The 19,074-nt window shown below is 37.2% G+C and overlaps 1 protein-coding gene across 9 annotated transcripts in view; it reads right to left on the bottom strand.

The window, feature by feature from the left end:
- SLC38A6 (solute carrier family 38 member 6) overlaps positions 1-19,074 on the bottom strand; it is a 74,314-nt gene that overhangs the window by 8,833 nt on the left and 46,407 nt on the right. For 5 of the 9 annotated variants that reach the window (XM_042989841.1, XM_042989842.1, XM_042989846.1 and 2 more), the window contains exons 9-15: positions 16,001-16,066; positions 15,703-15,756; positions 13,988-14,067; positions 11,478-11,578; positions 5,971-6,095; positions 4,658-4,802; positions 4,445-4,539 (exon numbers count right to left, since the gene is read on the bottom strand). In XM_042989841.1, coding sequence (XP_042845775.1) covers positions 4,445-4,539; positions 4,658-4,802; positions 5,971-6,095; positions 11,478-11,578; positions 13,988-14,067; positions 15,703-15,756; positions 16,001-16,066 — 666 coding nt within the window. Of the gene's footprint in view, positions 1-3,729; positions 4,268-4,444; positions 4,540-4,657; positions 4,803-5,970; positions 6,096-11,477; positions 11,579-13,987; positions 14,068-15,702; positions 15,757-16,000; positions 16,067-19,074 lie in introns of those variants that run through there. The other 4 variants (XR_006218887.1, XM_042989844.1, XM_042989843.1 and 1 more) reach the window with 4 other exon arrangements.

The raw sequence follows: 19,074 nt of genomic DNA, 5'->3' as shown, positions 1-19,074 counted from the left end.
AAAATCCGTTTACCTTAAAAAGAGATCTTCCAAATTCATTAACATCTCATACAGTGCTCGCCATTTCATTTGTGCCCACATAACCTTATTCCTAGGCTCTAAAATGTTTCAGAGTCAGATGGCTATAGCACTTCCACAAATGGCGGGGGATGGGGGGGGTACACATTTCAAATACAGAAGAGTACTGGTGCCAAAGGTCACATGGAGAAAGAAATGAATCTTTCCTAGCTAATCTCTGCTCACATCAGAGATCACCCCCCAAACGGGGGAGAAGAAAAACGGTCTTACAGGTTTATATACAGGCAAATAAAGAAGATGAGATTTTGCAAAGGTAAAAATGTTTTTAGAAGCACAAGAAGGCCCGTGATTAGCTGATAACCATTTAAAGGCATGTGTAAAGTTTACCTGAAAATGGATGGTATGCTTCTGCTTTTCCATTGGTGAATTTACCAAGGTACTAAACTTAAATTTAAAAGGTGTCACGGGAGAAGGAACAAAGGAACAAACAAAGCCAGAGAGGTTGGGCTGATCTGGTAACAAGCTACCCATCAAATGCGAGTTAGGAATTGCCACAGTAGAGAATGTATGGTACTTTCAAGACCAGGTCTATACCCAGATTGTGCTGAATTTCAGATTCTGCTTCTAGATGGAAAGGCAAAAAAACCCACAAAGATTTCCAGGCCTTGGGTGTTTAAAGGGCCTTCACACAGTAAATCAACCTACTCCTGTCTTGTTTTCTCCGCAGCCAGACTGAAATAATACAGCACCAGCAGAGGTGTGAATTACCCCCATTCATCTTAATGGAGTGTTAACTTCAAAGGCTTGTTTTAACCATTTAAATGCTAAGCTCATGAGTAAACATTCCGTTAAAAAAAAGGGTACAATTTAAACATTCACCTTCAACATACGAAAGTAATTTATATTCTCAGCACTTCGTTTTTTAATTTAGCAAACAAGTCTCCAAGTGTTAGAAAAGTATATATTTTGTACTTTACTTAGTTTTATTTTAAATAGTTCTTACCTAATAAATTATGAACGTTAAGCCCATAATGCGAGGGCCTATATTTCCCAGGAAAAATGTTGCGGAGTACTTGAACAAGGGTTTTTGGTAATCCTAGTGAAGGGGACACTGCTCTTACCTGCCATCTTATTAGCTTCCTCCACACTCATAGAGAAAGCTGTTATCCCGAAGAGGCAACCAGATAAGGCAGAATATTGAAGTAAAATAGAAGAAAAACACTTCCACAAATATTATCTCTTGACATTAACTAAGTTTTATGTTCAATATGTTACTTGTCCCTTTGCCAAACCTCTCATGATCCTATCCCATGAGCAGGTGACAAATGTATTAACTGATGCCCAGCTGTCATCACATTTAACATTTGCCCCACAGGGCATCCTTGCATCTGTTGCAGATTTAGTGTTATTTTGGTATTACTGGAATTAGATTTATGTAAGCAGCTGAACACCTATTTGTGTTTGGATCTATAATTTCATAAACAGAAAAAGAGGGTACAAGAATTAGCTTATCAGATTGATAGGCTCTGGCTGACCTGAAGCCACAGGGGAAGCCATGCCTGGCTGTGCCCCTGGGACCATGCTAAGTGCCCAGCTTCAGGAAGACATTAGTAGGAGAGCACAGCTGGGGCAGAACTGTGGCAAAACATGAAAAAGAGTGCACATGGGGCCAGTTCCCCTGTGAATGAAGGCTAGAGAAAGATTCTAAACATATTAGTTGTACAAGATGGAAGACGAAGAAATTCCCTGTCTCTGATTGAAAGCAAACTTATTTTACTGGTCCAGATGAAGGGATGGGGAAAAGGGGATAAATATCTGATCTAAGAGCCTGTTTTGGTCTGCACCTAATTTATACAGGGTCATTTAATCCTCTCAACACAACCCTGTATAATTGGTATTAACTCCATTTAATACCTATATGAAAGTGGAGGCTTGGAGAGGTTAAGTACTTTGTCTAAACTCACTGAGATTTGAATCTAAGTCTTCCTAACCCTCAAACTTGGACTTTTTCCATTATACTATGCTGATCCAAAGTTGCCAAAGAAATATCTTAACTCAAAAGGGAAGCTCAGTTGTCAATTTTTCTGCCCATTTCCTAAGTAGGAAGCAAAGGGGCACCTGCAAAAGTGTGTATTTCCATTCATGCAAATTGGTGCTTTGCATGCAATCCCCTACTTTACATGTGCACAGGGGTAGCATTACATTTTCACTGATACACCCTGGCTTTGGTAGGCTGCTAACAAGGTGCCTTTCACAAAGAGCACTCATGGGGAGAAGAGATCTAGCTTCTGCTTTCCAACCAAAAGTAAGCCACATCAATGGGAAACAATGATTTATAACCTCTGCACAAAACTTGATATAAATCGTCACTATTTGTCTGTGTTTGCCAACTAGAAAGTCACGTGTTTAAGTGACAAAAGAGAAAGCTCAGAGAACTTCCAAATCCACAGTCAATCATCACAGCTCTATGTCATAATGAACAAAGGAAAATCACAAAAGTTTCTTAGAGAAGATTGGGAGGCAGGGCAAAATACCAAATGAAATAATCCCACAGTTTTGTTATTAGTGATTGATGTTGACAACATTAACCCACAGCTAAGATTCTACACTGATTTCTTAAAAAACAAATGAAAGATTGACTCTGTACATTTAATAACACTAAAAACTTCTGCCTGTGATAAACACTGTTAAGAGAATGAGAAGGCAAGTCACCGATTGGGAGAGAAGTTTTGCAAAACACATTATCTAATAAAGGACTGGTATCTAAAATATACAAAGAATGCTTAAAAGCCAACAGTGAGAAAATAAACCAATTTAAAAAATGGGCAAAAGATCCAAACCTCACCCAAGAAAATATACAGATGGCAAATAAGCATATGAAAAGATGCTCCACATCATATGTCATTAGGGAAATGCAAATTGAAACAATGAGATATAACTACACACCCATTAGAATGGCAAAAATCCAAACCACTGACAACACCAAATGTTGGCGAGGGTATGGAACAACAGGAACTCTCATTCACTGCTGTCAGAAATGTAATATATTACAGCTAGTTTGGAAGGCAGTTTGGCAGTTTCTTATAAGACTAAACATATTCTTACCGTATGATGCAGCAATTGTGCTCTTTGGTATTAACCAAAAAAGCTGAAACTTATATCCACACAAAAACCTGTACACACTTTATTCATAACTTTGAAAGCCAGGAAGAGGTCCTTCAACAGGTGAATGAAAACACAAACTGGCCCATCCATACAGTGGAATATTATTCAATAATAAAAAGAAATGAGCTATATGAAAATGCATGGAGGAAACTTAACTGCATTTTGTTTAAGTGAAAGAGCCAGCCTGAAAGGTTAGATAATATATAATTCCAACTATATGACATTCTAGAAAATGCTCACAGGGAAAGGCTCACAGTTTTTATGAAGTCAGTCAAAAGATCAGTGGTTGCCAATGCTCGCATCAACAGTGAACTCTCAGGCAAACTATGTACTTTAGTAAATAATACTGTATCAAGGGGTACCCAGGTGGCTCAGTCGGTTAAGTGTCTGACTCTTGATGTTGGCTCAGGTCATGATCTCCTGGTTTGTGAGTTCCAGCCCCGTGTCAGGCTTTGTGCTGCCAGTGCGGAGCCTGCTTGATATTCTCTCTCTCTCTCTCTCTCTCTCTCTCTCTCTCTCTCTGCCCCTCCCTTGCTCATGTTCTCACTCTCTCTCAAAATCAACAAACTTAAAAAATGTTTTACAAGTACTGTATCAATATTGGCTCATCAAGTATAACAAATGCACCACATGAATGCAAGATTTCAACAATATGGGAAACTATGGGTGTGTTGGGGATCAGGGGATATATGAGAACTCTGTACCTTCTGCTCAGTGTTTCTGTAAACATTAAATCTACCCTAAAAACTAAAGTCTATTAATTTTTAAAAAAATACAAAGGTTGACCTAACATATCAAAGAACATTTTGAATTTTATTTTAATTAAAACTGCTATAAACCCACTTTCCGCTACCTATTCCCATTTTGTTCTGCTTTTCTGTTAATAATGTTTATAAAAATGTTTACCCATATAAAAAGGATTCATCAAAGGTGCTTTACAGAATTATTCCTTTTTGCATATAGAGGTAAATTATTCTTTGTAAGAAGTGGGAAAATATTTGTTTCATTTACTAATCCAATTAAAAATGATTAGTGCTAAACTAAAATTCCCAACCAAAATTCCAAAGATGAGCAAAACAAAAGCCTGTGGGGAAAAAAAAGATAAAGAACAATTAGAGTATTTTAAACCTCCACCTTCCTCAATAATGTATGTTATAGTTCAAAATACATGAACTTTCTTGATGTAGATAAACTACTCAAGTACAAAATGACAAATTATTTCTTAAAATAGAATTATTAAAAGAAATAAAAGGTAACCTACCCCAAGTTTTTTCCACGAGAGAAAATCCTCTCTGCTAAGTTTAAGATAAAATAGTCCTGGGAATATAAAAATCAAACACGTTGATGTACTGGAACCTTTAAGTGGGAGGGGAAGCAAAAAAAAAAAAAGAGGATATTGCCAGATTCAGATGCGGGACCGGATGACAATTTTGATCTATTCTGTTACATGGATTTTTTGAAATAGAAAACTTACCAACCACACCAAATATATTCCTAATGTCAGGAACATATATTGCAAGTAAAACAATGGTAACATTGAGTGCTAGAGTGATCAAAGAATGACGAGTCCATGAGAATGGAAAATTGGAGAAAAACATCATCATTAAAGCTCTTCTTGCCTGTATAACAGAAAAAGAAACAGATTTAAGCAGAGAGATTTAAGCAAAGCCAACATACTTGCTTAGGGAAACACAGGTACAGTATAGTAAGCATGACATCCTTGCTCCCTACACCATTTAGATTTTTAAAAAATACAGTATAAACGATTATTATAAAGTGTTTAGGACAAATCAACTAAGAAATACACCTTTCTGAGTGAGCTTAATAAAAATTATTTTGCTTTAATTCTTGAAGAAATGTTCACATTCAATGTCTTTAGGTTGCATAATTTTCAAAATGACCAACAATAACACTGTGTGATGAAATCTCAGAGAATCATTTTCATTAAATTCACAAAGAACAAAAGGTTTGAAAAGAAAAAAGAATCATGCTATGGGAAAGAAACACCATGTACTATTTTATTTTATATTATCTGTTTCATAGCATGTAAATATGAAAACTAGTTCATGACACTTCCCACTGCCAAGGCGAGCAGCAGGCAGTCATACCCCACAAATGTTTACCCCCCACCGCTGCCCTCCTGGCTGTGCAGTCTACACAGGAAGTGGGCCAAAAATCTTGAAGGCCCAGTTCTTCGGGAACTTGCTGTTGAGGGATTCAAGACATTCATGCAGAAACATTCATACCTCAAGCCTCTGTTTCCATTTTCTCAGAAATTCTTAAGATTCTTACATATGGCAACTAAATACAGAATGAAGATCTGTTCTGCCCCTTAATTATAATTCTCAAGCAAATACAATATTTTGACTAAGATTAAATTAGAATGTCTATGTGAAAATAAATCTACAATAAACCAGAACGAGCTTATTTTTGCTGACTTGACTTTTGCTTCTTCATGCACATTCTTTTGAAAACAGAATACAGAATTAAAGGAGGGGGGGAAACCCCAAACTTTAGAAGAACCATAGTCTCTAAATTGGAAACAATGCTGTGGGAGAGCGTAAATCTAAACTAAATCTCAAAAAGCACAAATTAGCTTAGTGGTTCACTGTTATTTTTGTGCCTTCATGGGGCCATATGCAAGTATGAGGTCTTTGATCAATTACCTGACAAATTAATAAGATATACAAGACTAGATGTGATTCAAACATTCCAGTCTGCAAAGAATTAGCGTTGCCATATCAGGGAGCTGCTACATTAAGCAACAAGACCTTTAAGAGTACTTACAGGGAAGTGGATTAGAGGGACTGTCAAAAGCACAGCAAATAGTATGCATAGCTTCACAGCCATGACAACAACATCATGTGGCAAGTACTTGCTATAACCTTGCAGTAATTCTGATGCCACTTTGTCTGTAAATTAAAAAAATAAGAAGGATCACATTATAAACTACTATGATGTCAATAACAGCAAAACTATTTTTCTTTGCACAAATGGATCTTAACAAATTTTGGATTCTGAGTACCAAATCCATCTCTGGCCTTTTCCCTAGCCTTTGAAACATAGAGACATTAGTTAAATATCTGCTTTAAAGTGACAATCTTTTCTTTTAATTAAACTAGAAATCAGCAGAACTTCTAAAATTATGACCATGAAAATACATATATACGTATACATATCTATATATATCTATATATATACATATAATTTGAGAACTTTTCCATAATCCAAAGGTCTTGAACATTTGTTTGTTTTGTAAGGTGCTTTCACATGTATCATTGAAAGGGTATCATGTGTACCCTTATAACAATTAAGAGGGTAGCTAGGCTGAAAAATATTAATGGACTTGCCCAAGATCACACAGCACAAAGGGGCAGAGCTCGAAGAGCTAAAAGAGTACCCACTTTTTTTTTGGTGCCAAAGCCAATACCCTTTCCTCAATACCGTAACGTTTTCTAGAATCTTACACTTCTGTACATGTTGTCTGTTTCATCAACATTTCACCTGTAAATTCCTCTTTCATAAGAAAATGTAGTTGTAGGGAAATGGCTTACTCAGCAAGCCAGTGGTAGTCAGTGACGGAATTTGTACATGCTGACCATGCTTTGCTCCATGTGAGTCTTCCATTTTCCCAATGTCTTCTGCGCCCCTAGTCAGACGAGGGGTACGAAGATTGAGCGTTCTCAAGAACGCTCCATGTCCTGCCTTGCAGTGAAAGATCAGTCTGTACTTAAAATAGAATACTGTCTTTTATTTTTAAGTAGGCTTCATGCCCAGTGTGGAGCCCTACGTGGAGCTTGAACTCATGACCCTGAGATCAAGACCTGAACTTAGATCAAGAGTTGGGTGCTTAACCAACTGAGCCACTCGGGTGCCCCAAAATAGATGGTGCTTTTTAAACTGGAGAGTAATATGTTTTCAAAGAGATGCTTTGGAAGAAATAAAAAACAAACACACCTCTGTTTTCAAGGAACTTAATATTTAAAGGAGCAATGAGATGAACATATACACATAAAATAGAAAGCGTATAAACACAGATATACACGTACGTGGCAGTAGTTGTTCTAAACAAAGAGTGATTGTGAATAGGGACAGGTAACTATGACTTTGATATGGAGGAAGGAGGAAACACAGGGAGGCTTGGGGGGAGTCATCATGATATAGTGAAGAGCAGGAAGGTAGAGGGTCCTGAATTCTGGGACCACACAGACTGATGTTCAAATTCCTCTACTTACTAGCAACCTAACTTCTCTGAGTCTCTTCGTTCTTACATCTGTAAAATGGGACACTAATATTTTGATGTGTGGAGTTACTGAGGGCCATAAATGAGTTAATGTATGGGTGGAGAAAGAGATTCTTTCTCAGAGGAAGAAGTAACATAAGCAGAAGCCCTGAAGTAGCACAGAGAATATGCATCTGAGAAAATGAGCAGTCTAGTAGTAGTAAGTACTTACAGAGGCTGAAACAGGATGTGCTGTAGAGCAGAGAGAGTATTGGGTGATAAGGCCAGAAATGCATTTAAGACCCAGTAACAGAGCTGTTCAGGAGGTTTGTACTCAATCTGGTGGGCTACAGAGATGCAATGACTTATGAAGATTGGGGTACTAGGATCTGAACTAGGCAGGAAGAAAAAGATACCCAAAACTGAAATAAGAGTTAGAAGGTTACTGTCATAATCACTGAGAGATAATGACAATCTGAACTAGACTAGTGATAATGGAAAAGGGAGAAAAACCAATTATCTAACGTATCAAAGAACTACCTTACACAATGGGAGATTAATGGACTAAGTAAGAGATTAAGAAGAGCCAGGAAAGCCGGATTCTATTTCCAAGTCTGAGATATTTGCAAGTCTTTGAAAAAATATGGCAAACTATTTTCTTTCTACTTTTTGAATCATGAAAATGAGCTATTAACACTGCTTAACAATTCTGTAGACTTTTAAAATGGTCTGGTTATTATGCAACATTTGGGCATTGGCCTGGCTCCCCAGAGGAACACTTTTTCTTCCTCACCTTATAATGCTGTAACGTCTGTAAAGAGCCAATATTATTAATCTAGGTACATACTTATAGGTCCCTGTAATCTGACAAAATTTAGATATTAACTAAGCCTTGGGAGCACTGGATAAAAGGATCCCAAGCAGCTCCAGAAGTCAGAAGAGCTAGATTATAAATTCAAAATATCTGTTACATATCCACTTTCTCCTTTCCCAGGATGAAAACATTTCTTCCGAGCCAGTCAATTCTGTGTTCTTAGCTGAGCCTTAACATATGTGAGGGATAGAGTACAACACACTTCTCTGAATTCAGACAAATCTCTATAAATCTTAGTAAGGACCTCTGCAAGTTATATATGCTATTAAGCCAGGAGGCTGTCTTGTGTAATACACATTGTCAAACCATCTGAAGTTTAGAAAGATTACCACAGAGTAGCAGAAAGATTACTAGGTTAGTATTCAGGAGACATGCTACTACAAATATTGTTAACAGGTCACTTCATTTCTTTGGGCTTCAGCTGCTCATTTACAAAATGAGTTCAAGGCCTTAATTTGTGACTAGCCCTTTTGATAATTGCTCAGTAATTTCTCTCCATAAGAATGAGAGCTACTGATATCTCAACAGAAATATACCAAAAAAGATGCTCCTTAGTGATGATTAACAGCCCCCCCAAAGCTATTGTGAACGGAAAAATCAATATCTGAATCTTCTTTGGTCTTTGGAGAAGGAATTACTTTTATATCATTCTTTCTATCACCTACCTACAATAAGATTTTTCTTAGGTGTGCATTTCTCCATTAGATAAAATGTGGACAGTCTGAAGAATTTGCGGTGCATTAAGTCAGAGACAACATAACAGCTTTACCTGATAACAAGGACAATCCCTGTGTAGGAAATATTTCATTTACATAATGAAAATGTTTCGCCTCTGTGTTCATGGAACAATAGATCAGTAGATAGGTAGGTAAGTAGACAGAGATATATAGATATGTCTGGAGCTTAAGTGAGCCAGGTTCTTCCAAAAGATAATCGACAAAAACTTGGGATGAAGGAAATCTGGGTTCTCTAGCATAATTCCTGAGGAGGGAACATAGTAATAAAAGCACTACCTTTGGAGACAGTCAGAATTGGATTCAAATCCCAACGCATCATTCATTAGCTGCAAGTATCTGGCCAAATTGCTCAAGCTATGTGAACCTATACCTTGTAGAGTTGCTGTAAGGATTAAGGTAAGCAATGTATATAAGATACCTGGCATTTACACAGGAAACGTTAGCTCAATAAATGTATTAGCATCCATCCTTCTTCCACTTTCCCTTCAATGTAAGCTTTCTGATAATTTAATACAGAATTTCATGGCAATTTATATAACTATTCCTCAGCTATCCTGGAGATTGGCAGGCCATTTGAGGCTTCTTCCAGATAGCTATCCATAAGGAGGAAAAGGAGGTCTATTTTTTGGACTCTTTCTCAATGTTGAAGATTCCTAAATATAGTAGTGTTTGCGCCAGTGACAATTTTAATTTAGAAAAATACACAGCTAATCTGCTATACTAAGTTTTTGCTCAATCTCAACAGAGAGCTTGCTACAGTATCTTATTATTCTAGAAAAGTCTTACCGGGCTCAAGTCTGTGCAAAAACTTACAAACCCAACAACCAAAGATAGAGCTTATATAGTTCAAGAATTTTGTTTTATGAGCCATGATCAAAAAAGCTTATCCATCTGCCTTAATTTTCTTTGTAGTATATCCAGCAGGGTGTCATACTCGTGTTGGAGATGATGCTTTTCCTGATGGTGTACACAGAGCTCTACCATTTTTATCCTCCATCAGTACAAAATGCAAGAGCAGATTTAATGAATGGCCTTTCTTACTGTTAAAACAGCATAGAGATAGCAGGAAAGGGACTAGAGAACAATTATAATTTTCTCATATAATTCAAGAGCATACACATTATACTATTAAGTTACCATATTTAACTTAAATTTCATTAAAGATAGTGAGAAGTACAGTGCTGAAAAACTGAGCACCTGAAATTATAAAATGACTATAACAATAATGACAATAATAATAACAGTAACCATCAGCAGTAGCTCTCCTTTGTGGAAGACTGCTATGTGCCGGATACTATAATAGGCATTTTAGACATAACTCATTTCCTCCTCAATAAAACTCTATGCAATTTTCTGTTACAGATTAGAAGATGAAAAGATTACAAGGTGAGTGTCCTGTTCAAGCTAGTTAGAGCAGAATAGTTATTTGTACCATATTTGTTGGATTTCAAAATCCATACTCTTTCCACTGGGATTAGGAAAGGTAGCTGGTTTAGTAAAGGTAGCTGTGCAAGTAAACATCCAAAAACTTGTCAGACTTGGAAAAACTCTGGGAGAGAAGCAAAGTTCCATTAGAAGTAATCATGGATGTCTAAAACCTGAAACATGTGCACAAGGCTATCAACCATAAAATCAGTCATAACAGCTAAATATCACCAGAGTAATAACAGCCATTTACTTGAAGAGCTGTTATAAAAGCACTCATAAGCTGAAAAGTGTATTCCAGAATTGACAAATTGAGTGCAATTTGTTATAATGGGTTTGTTTGCAAATTAAATAGGTTTGCAGATTAAACAAAAGAGCCTACAATTTTTTTTCTTACTCTGGACTTTTAAGTTTTACTTTTTCTTTAGGTTCTTTTTAGAACAGAAAAAAACACATTCCAACCAGACAATTTTTCAAAAATAAATAAAAATTTACTTAATTTTTTTAAATTTAAGAATTTAAAAGAATCCTTTTACCAAATTTAAGGGGGGGAAAGGTATCATAGAACGTACAATGCCAAATTGTGCAAATTAAGTGTGAAGGCAAAGATCTCTGAGATCTAAGTATACAACTACAGTCCAGTGTAAAACCCTTCCCTTTCTCAAGTTGTTCTTTTGCAAATAAGATGACTGATTCTCCCAACCTCCCAAACTAGATTCCAAAATATTGAATTCTTAGAAAATAAAATCATGATTGCACATTTGTTTCTTGTAGAAAGACAGCAATGTCCCTAAGCCTTTGGCTTTACTTAGGTGTTAAAATTTTTTTTATATGAAGTTATTATTAATCTTGAACTTGATCCATATTTTTAAGAGAAAGAAAATCAATTTTTTAAGGCCCATAAAGCTACTACAGTACTACACTGAATTTAGCAGCCTAAATTAACTTACTAACAAAAGGCGGAAACAAAGTCTATATTCAGGTGTGAGATCAACTAGAGAACAATTTGTCACTGATAATTAAATAATATACTTACCATAAAACGTGAGGTACCCAAAGAGTGCAGATATAAAATAAATGAGAAAACTTAAAGCAATTGCTGTATTGGTTGCATTTTGCATTCTTTTCTTTGAAGGGCTAAAAGACAAAAATGGCAAAAGTAGAAAGTGTGATCTGAATTATATCTAAAGAAACAAGTATCAACCAAGCTAGTCAAGAGGATTCCTTAATTGTTCAAGAACTACTTCATTAATAACTATATACTAGAATTTTTGATTTGAAATTACTGCACAAAGATTTTGCTCCCAGGAAACATTTTTTTTCCTTTTTTCAATTTTTAATTTATTTTTTTAATTTACATCCAAATTAGTTAGCATATAGTGCAACAATGATTTCAGGAGTAGATTCCTTAATGCCCCTTACCCATTTATCCCATCCCCCCCTCCCACATCCCCACCAGTAACCCTGTTTGTTCTCCATATTTAAGAGTCTCTTATGTTTTTGTTCCCTTCCCTGTTATTATACAATTTTTGCTTCCCTTCCCTTATGTTCATCTGTTTTGTATCTTAAAGTCCTCATATGAGTGAAGTCATATGACATTTGTCTTTCTCTGACTAATTTCGCTTAGCATAATACCCTCCAGTTCCATCCACATAGTTGCAAATGGAAAGATTTCATTCTTTTCGATTGCCCAGTAATACTCCATTGTGTGTATATATATATATATATATATATGTATATATATACACACATACATACATACACACACACCACATCTTCTTTATCCATTCATCCACCGATGGACATTTGGGCTCTTTCCATACTTTGGCTATTGTTTATAGTGCTACCAAAAACATTGGGGTGAAATGTGCCCCTTCGAAACAGCATACCTGTATCCCTTGGATAAATACCTAGTAATGCAATTGCTGGGTTGTAAGGTAGTTCTATTTTTCATTTTTTGAGGAACTTCCATAATGTCTTCCGGAGTGGCTGTATCAGCTTGCATTCCTACCAGCAATGCAAAAGAGATCCTCTTTCTCCACATCCTCGCCAACATCTGTTGTTGCCTGAGTTGTTAATGTTAGCCATTCTGACAGGTGTGAGGTGGTATCTCAATATGGTTTTGATTTGTATTTCCCTGATGATGAGTGATGTTGAGCATTTTTTCATGTGTCGGTTGGCCATATGGATGTCTTCTTTGGAGAAGTGTCTATTCATGTCTTTTGCCCATTTCTTCACTGGATTATTTGTTTTTTGGGTGTTGAGTTTGATAAGTTCTTTACAGATTTTGGATACTAACTGTTTATCTGATATGTCATTTGCAAATGTCTTCTCCCATCCTGTCAGTTGCCTTTTAGTTTTGCTGATTGTTTCCTTCACTGTGCAGCTTTTTATTTTGATGAAGTCCTAATAGTTCATTTTTGCTTGTGTTTCCCTTGCCTCCGGAGACATGTTGAGTAAGAAGTTGCTGTGGCTGAGGTCAAAGAGGCTTTTGCCTGCTTTCTCCTCAAGGATTTTGATGGCTTCCTGTCTTACATTTAGGTCTTTCATCCATTTTGGGTTTATTATTGTGTATGGTGTAAGAAAGTGGTCCAAGTTCATTTTCCTGCATGTTGCTGTCCAGTTTTCCCAGCATCACTTGCTGAAGAGACTGTCTTTATTCCATTGAATATTCTTTCCTGCTTTGTCAAAGATCAGTTGGCCATACATTTGTGCGTCCACTTCTGGGTTCTCTATTCTGTTCCATTGATCTGAGTGTCTGTCCTTGTGCCAGTGCCATACTGTCTTGATGATTACAGCTTTGTAATACAGCTTGAAGTCAGGAAACATTCTTCAGTAGGACCAAACTAACTCTTTGTTGTTTTGTTTTAAACAGACACCTGACTAGCTTAGTCAGTACTGCATGTGACTCTGGATCTCAGGGTTGTGAGTTCAAGCCCCACGTTGAGTGTGGAGATTACTTAAAAAGAGGGGTGCCTGGGTGACTCAGTTGGTGAAGCAGCCGACTCTTTATCTCAGCTCAGGTCATAATCTCGCAGTTCATGGGATCAAGCCCTACATCAGGCTCTATGCAGACAGCATGGAGCCTGCTTCAGATTCTCTCTCTTCCCCTCCCCTGCTGGTTCTCTCTCTTTTTCAAAATAAATAAACTTTTAAAGAAAATAAAATAAAGTCTTGGGGCACCTGGGTGGCTCAGTCGGTTAAGCGTCCGACTTCGGCTCAGGTCATGATCTCAGGTCTGTGAGTTCGAGCCCCGCATCAGGCTCTGTGCTGACAGCTCAGAGCCTGGAGCCTTCTGTGTCTCCCTCTCTCTCTGACCCTCCCCCGTTCATGCTCTGTCTCTCTCTGTCTCAAAAATAAATAAACGTTAAAAAAATTTTTAGAAAATAAAATAAAGCCTTAAAAAAAACAAAAAAAAAAAACTAACGCTGAGAATCCAGCGATGAGAGAGAAGGATTCATAAAGGAGAATGTCATTCAATCTGAAAGTCCAAAAAGTAAAAAGAAATACTTAATACATTTAAAAGATTCCAGAATTCTATGGTACCTTTGAAGTTCACAGTATATGGGCAATACTGAGGTATGGCAGAGAAATGAAAAAGCCATGGTAGGTATGGCATAAGCACTCTGAAAAAGAATTTAAAAAGATCAAATATTAAATGCCACTGTTTAAACCACTACTTCATTTGACAATAAACTCAGGTCTCCAAAAAAAATCAAATTGGTTCAATTTACTTCATCTTTCATGAATCATCTCTTTATAAAAGGATGTTTCATGTTTTTGTTTGTTTTTTTTTAAAGAGAGACACAAGTATGGTCACCAACAAATGTTTCACTTAATAGTTAGACAGCCTGTGCTAGCCAGAAAAATTCTTGGCTGGCTTCTATACCACGGTTGGCATACCACCAACTGAATCGAATGGAATACTGAAAATATTAATCCCATCTTTGCATTTTAACTAGGGTCTCTTTCATTGGGAATGAACATGATATATTCTAGACTGACAAATTCTTAAAGATCCATTGGAATATACAAACATAATTGTTTTTTTTTTTTTAATTAGAACACTTAAGAGCCTGAGGAAGTTATAAAGCAAACAAATTACCATCTAAATGAAAATGCCATCTTTATAAAATTAATGGCAATTTACTTTCTCTTTTCTACTTTAAACATTTTTCTAACTTTAGGCTCTTCAGCAAGCGTTCCAGATGACTGAAGAACTATCTTGGTATATAATGCCTCCTAAAATACCTGAAGGGAGCTAGGAAGGAAAGCTGTAGCATTTCCTGAGCTTGGATTAGGGGAATGAGAGTTTAATTCACAAAATCTCTTTCATATATTGCTCAATTTCCTGGTTTGTCAATTACCCTACCTGGATCTTTAAGGCAGATGGCCTTTAACATGTAAAGGATGTAGTAATCTCCTTTGTGGAGCCAGAGAGACATTTTTTCATAGAAAAACTAGGGATTAAAAAGAAAATTCTGCATGGAGCAGTTAGCACACCAACATGCTACACTGATAAGAGTTGTCTAAGAGTGGAGGGGATTCTAGTACCTGGGACTTGGATTTCAACAGAATACAAAAATGTAGATGAAGAAACGTGCAGCAACAGGGAGGACTTTGGGCTCTTCTAGAACAGTAAAGGAGAGACCTCCAGATCACAGTTCCTGTCTCCTCTGCTGATGTTCAGGGGCTCTTGCAGATATTTCCAGGATTCTAAGACTCTTAGAGATAGCAAGGAGACTTGATCTGCTAGTCTCCAATCTAAGCATCATAAATTTCAACTCTGGAATTTCAGCCCGAAGATATATTGGCAGCACTCAACTGCTGGTCCAATGATGAGGCTGTTTAGCTACAGACCAAGGTTCTACTCACAGGGGAGGAGTTTTTGATATAATTGGCTATTTAGCTTTACAAGTCCAGAAGGCAACAGGAAGTCTGTATCCACAGAGGACCTTATTGGCCAGACCAGACATTCGGTAAATCTGTTCTTTTAGGCAGTGGCCCATTTAAAACAGGCTCCATTTAAAGGCATGCCAAGAAAAAAAGAAAAAAAAAAAAAAAAAAAAAAGGTGGCTGTTTCATAATGGGCCACCCTGTGTTAAATAATATTATTCTTCTGGTAGGCAACCCTACACTTAGCACTTTCATGAAAATTAATTAGCTACAGGTACAAAGACCTAAGAGACCCTGTTACACAAATCTCTTAAAACTTGAAATGTGAAAAATCAACCAAAAGTATCTGTTAATAACTTACACACCTCTTTGGAGAAATGAAAGAGCTTTGGTTTACAATCATCTGTAGCATTTGAAATCTGTTTAAGAGGATACAGGGGAAAAAGAGAAACCAACAGTCATTAAAAGTCCAAATTCATCCACAAAAATGATGTAGTTATTATTACTAGGCTTTCAAATAAAAACATTTCAAAACAAAGTTCCAAATTGCAATACAGCCATTACTTTTTCATTAATTAGGAAAAAAATCATTCTTGCTCTGTTTTTTTTTTTTTCTTTTTAACTTAAAATAAACAGGAAGAAACTGAAAATGTAAACTATTACCTGGAAAGATTGTTCTATATAATTTAATGGCAGAGGACAAGGGATGGACCATTTTTTAATTATTACCTGCAAGAATAAATAGAATCCACACTCAAGATTATTTCTTATGAAATTCATGACAAGAAAATGATTTCAAACAAGTCAGCATTACTTCAATTAAATGAACTCCATCCCAACTAATAGCTAACAGAAGATTCTTTGCTTCTATGATCTTTTGCCAGTTAGAATGGGTTGTCACTTAACATGGCTGCCTACTGTGAGAGGGAAAGGGGAGTGACGCATATCTGTTTAGTGGGGAATCTCCCCCCTTAAACACTGAGTACTCTCGTGTCAACTTTCAAAACTCTAATAGCATCAAGGCATTAAAACAAGTACAACTCAAAATGGGAACATGATGCTTTTAGTGACAATGGTATAAGACTATGGTTATTTGTGGACCTGGCATCAGTAGCGATAGAGAAATATTAATACCAGTTCTGGAAATGGCCACAGACAGAAATAAGGAGAGACCCCATACAAAGCAGGAGTTCAGGGATTCCTGATTCAAAGCACCATCCTCCTGGCTGCTTTTAGACTTGTATTACTTTTCGTAAATGTAGATAAAGCTGGCTAAGAGTAACAGCACGTAGCTATTGAACTCCAGCTGGTACAAAGAATTCTTTTTTTTTTTTTTTTTTTAATTAAAAGAAATCCAGAGGGATGCCACCTCTCAGAAAGAACCAATGCAAATATCTCAGGATTTTACTCTGGACTGTGGCCATAATGCTCCAGACCTACAGTTGTGGACATGTCGACATTACCATTGTTGAGGCTGTTTCAGGGCACGCAATTACTCTGCAAATATTTGCTCCAGGCTGAAACCCAGCATACAGAGGGGCAAGGGAGAATAAAGGAAGCATTTGTCTTTTGCAGGAGACCAGTAAGTAAATACTATTCCTATTTGGTATTTATCTAGTTTGGGATTTTACCCTATTCAAACAAAATTTTATATAGTGATAAAACAAATTAAGGACAATGTACACTTTTAGGATAAAGTTAATAGTGAACTAAAGAATTGCTTTGAACTCAAGCCCTCACCAAGAAAAAATAAATAAAAGGGTAAACTAAGCAAGTTGCTTTTGATATTTCTAGGTAAGCTTTCAATATGGAATACAAGTACATAATGGTCAACTTACCAAGAGGAAAGAAAAAAAATCAAAAGCAGTAATTTCACATCTTTTTTTTCTGGTACGTTTTCAAACAAAGATGAGGATGGGGTAGGATAGGAGCTAGAGCAGCATGGTGGCTACTGGTCTCTGTCTGCAGCCCTACCCCAAATTCAGCACCGCACACCTTCCCCTTACTAACAGTGTGTGTGGCAACTGCAACCATGTACTGAACACCTGTGTACCAAGTACTTCGACAAGGTTGGAATGGGAGCTATCTCATTTATTTCATCAGCTTTTATTACTTGGCTTGCAAATCAAAACATCTCATAACAATGCTCTAAAATACAATATAATGAGTTTTTCATTCATTTTCAATGAATTTCTAATTAATGAAAAAAAAATCATTGGCAGCTTGGCTTTATATTATTAATATTAAATCGGGCTACTATAGCTAATTTCCCAGTAGAGACCTATCCCAAGTCTGAGCCTACATGGTGGGATGGTGAGGTCTGCTGTCCTACAAAGTAGAAGTACGGAATGAGAATAGACACCCAACAACAGTGACAGGGAGTGCTTGCTCAGGCTGAAGGTACAACATGGTAAGAAGGTAACTCCAGGGGTTAGAAAGACAAAGGGAAAAACAGGATTAAGTTCACAGGCACAAAAGACCCTTCCTTTTCTCTGTTTCAAGTCCTTTCCGCCTTTCAAGGCTCAAGTTTAATTTCCTTCTCTTCTCTCAATTCCTGCAATTCTTATTCTGAAGCAAATAAATCACTACTCAATTATATATTGTCTTCATTGTTCTCTATTGTTTTCCCATTAATTTTTCTTACGAGAGTGACAGATCCTTAAGAACAGCATCCACGGCTCACAACAAGCAAAGCTTCTGACTAAAAGCCATCCAAATTGTTTTCTATTTTGATTAATGGCTTACTGAAATATTACTTAGAATACTTATCTCTACTCAAGACAGAACTTTTGGAAAAAACGGCAATCCATTTGTTTTCTAAAATGGACCCAAAAAGGTCGATCCATCTAGTTACTGTCATTCGGAGCCACTGATAAAATTGACTTTAAAAAGTTTAGATATTTCAGGGAGGCAAAATGTTATGTTAAATTTTTATGCAAAATAAGGATCTGGGACAACAGACAAGGCCATAAGTTTTGCTTTCTGTCTGGCGGCAGGCATCAGCTCAAAGGTCAGCCAAGACAGGCGCTTACAAGTACATCCAGGAGCTATGGAGAAGAGCAGTCCGCTGTAATGAGCTTTCTTCTCAGGGTGCGCTGCTGGCAGTATGGCCAGCTCTCCGCGGTCCACAGGGCCCTCACCCAATCCAGCCTGATAAAGCCCCCAGACTGGGCACAAGACCTGGCAAGGTTATGTCATATATCAGATACGTGTGCGCCACAGTGGTTGCAAACACTCAGTTCCTAAGGGTGTAACCCAGGGCAAGCCTGGCCATCACGGTGCTAACAAGCCAAGATTGGCCCAAAGCCTTTAGTCGGTTGCAGATGCGTGGCTAGACACCACTGTGGGGCTCTGAGAGTCCTGAATTCTAACTGGGTTGGCGAAGATTCCACATACAAATTCTTTGAGGTTACCTTCATTGATCCATTCCATTAAGCTCTCAGGAGAATCCTGACACCAGTGGATCGCCGAACCAGTCCACAAGCACAGGGAGACATGAGAGCTGACATCTGAGGCCACAAGAGATATGGCCTTGGAAAGGGTCACAAGTTCCACCACAGTTAGTGGTTCTCGCTGTGCGGCATGGAGGAGACACAATATTCCCCAGCTCCACCATTACTGCTAATGTAGGTCATGTTTGTAAAATTCTTACCTAATAAACAATTTAGGACAGTCATGTCTGCTTAAAAGTGTTCTTTAATTTGTCTGTTAAAATGAGTTGTCTGCAGATTGTTCCA

Source organism: Panthera tigris, chromosome B3, assembly GCF_018350195.1.
Source record: "Panthera tigris isolate Pti1 chromosome B3, P.tigris_Pti1_mat1.1, whole genome shotgun sequence".
Taxonomy (NCBI): Eukaryota; Metazoa; Chordata; class Mammalia; order Carnivora; family Felidae; genus Panthera; species Panthera tigris.
This window is presented reverse-complemented; position numbering and strand designations above follow the sequence as displayed.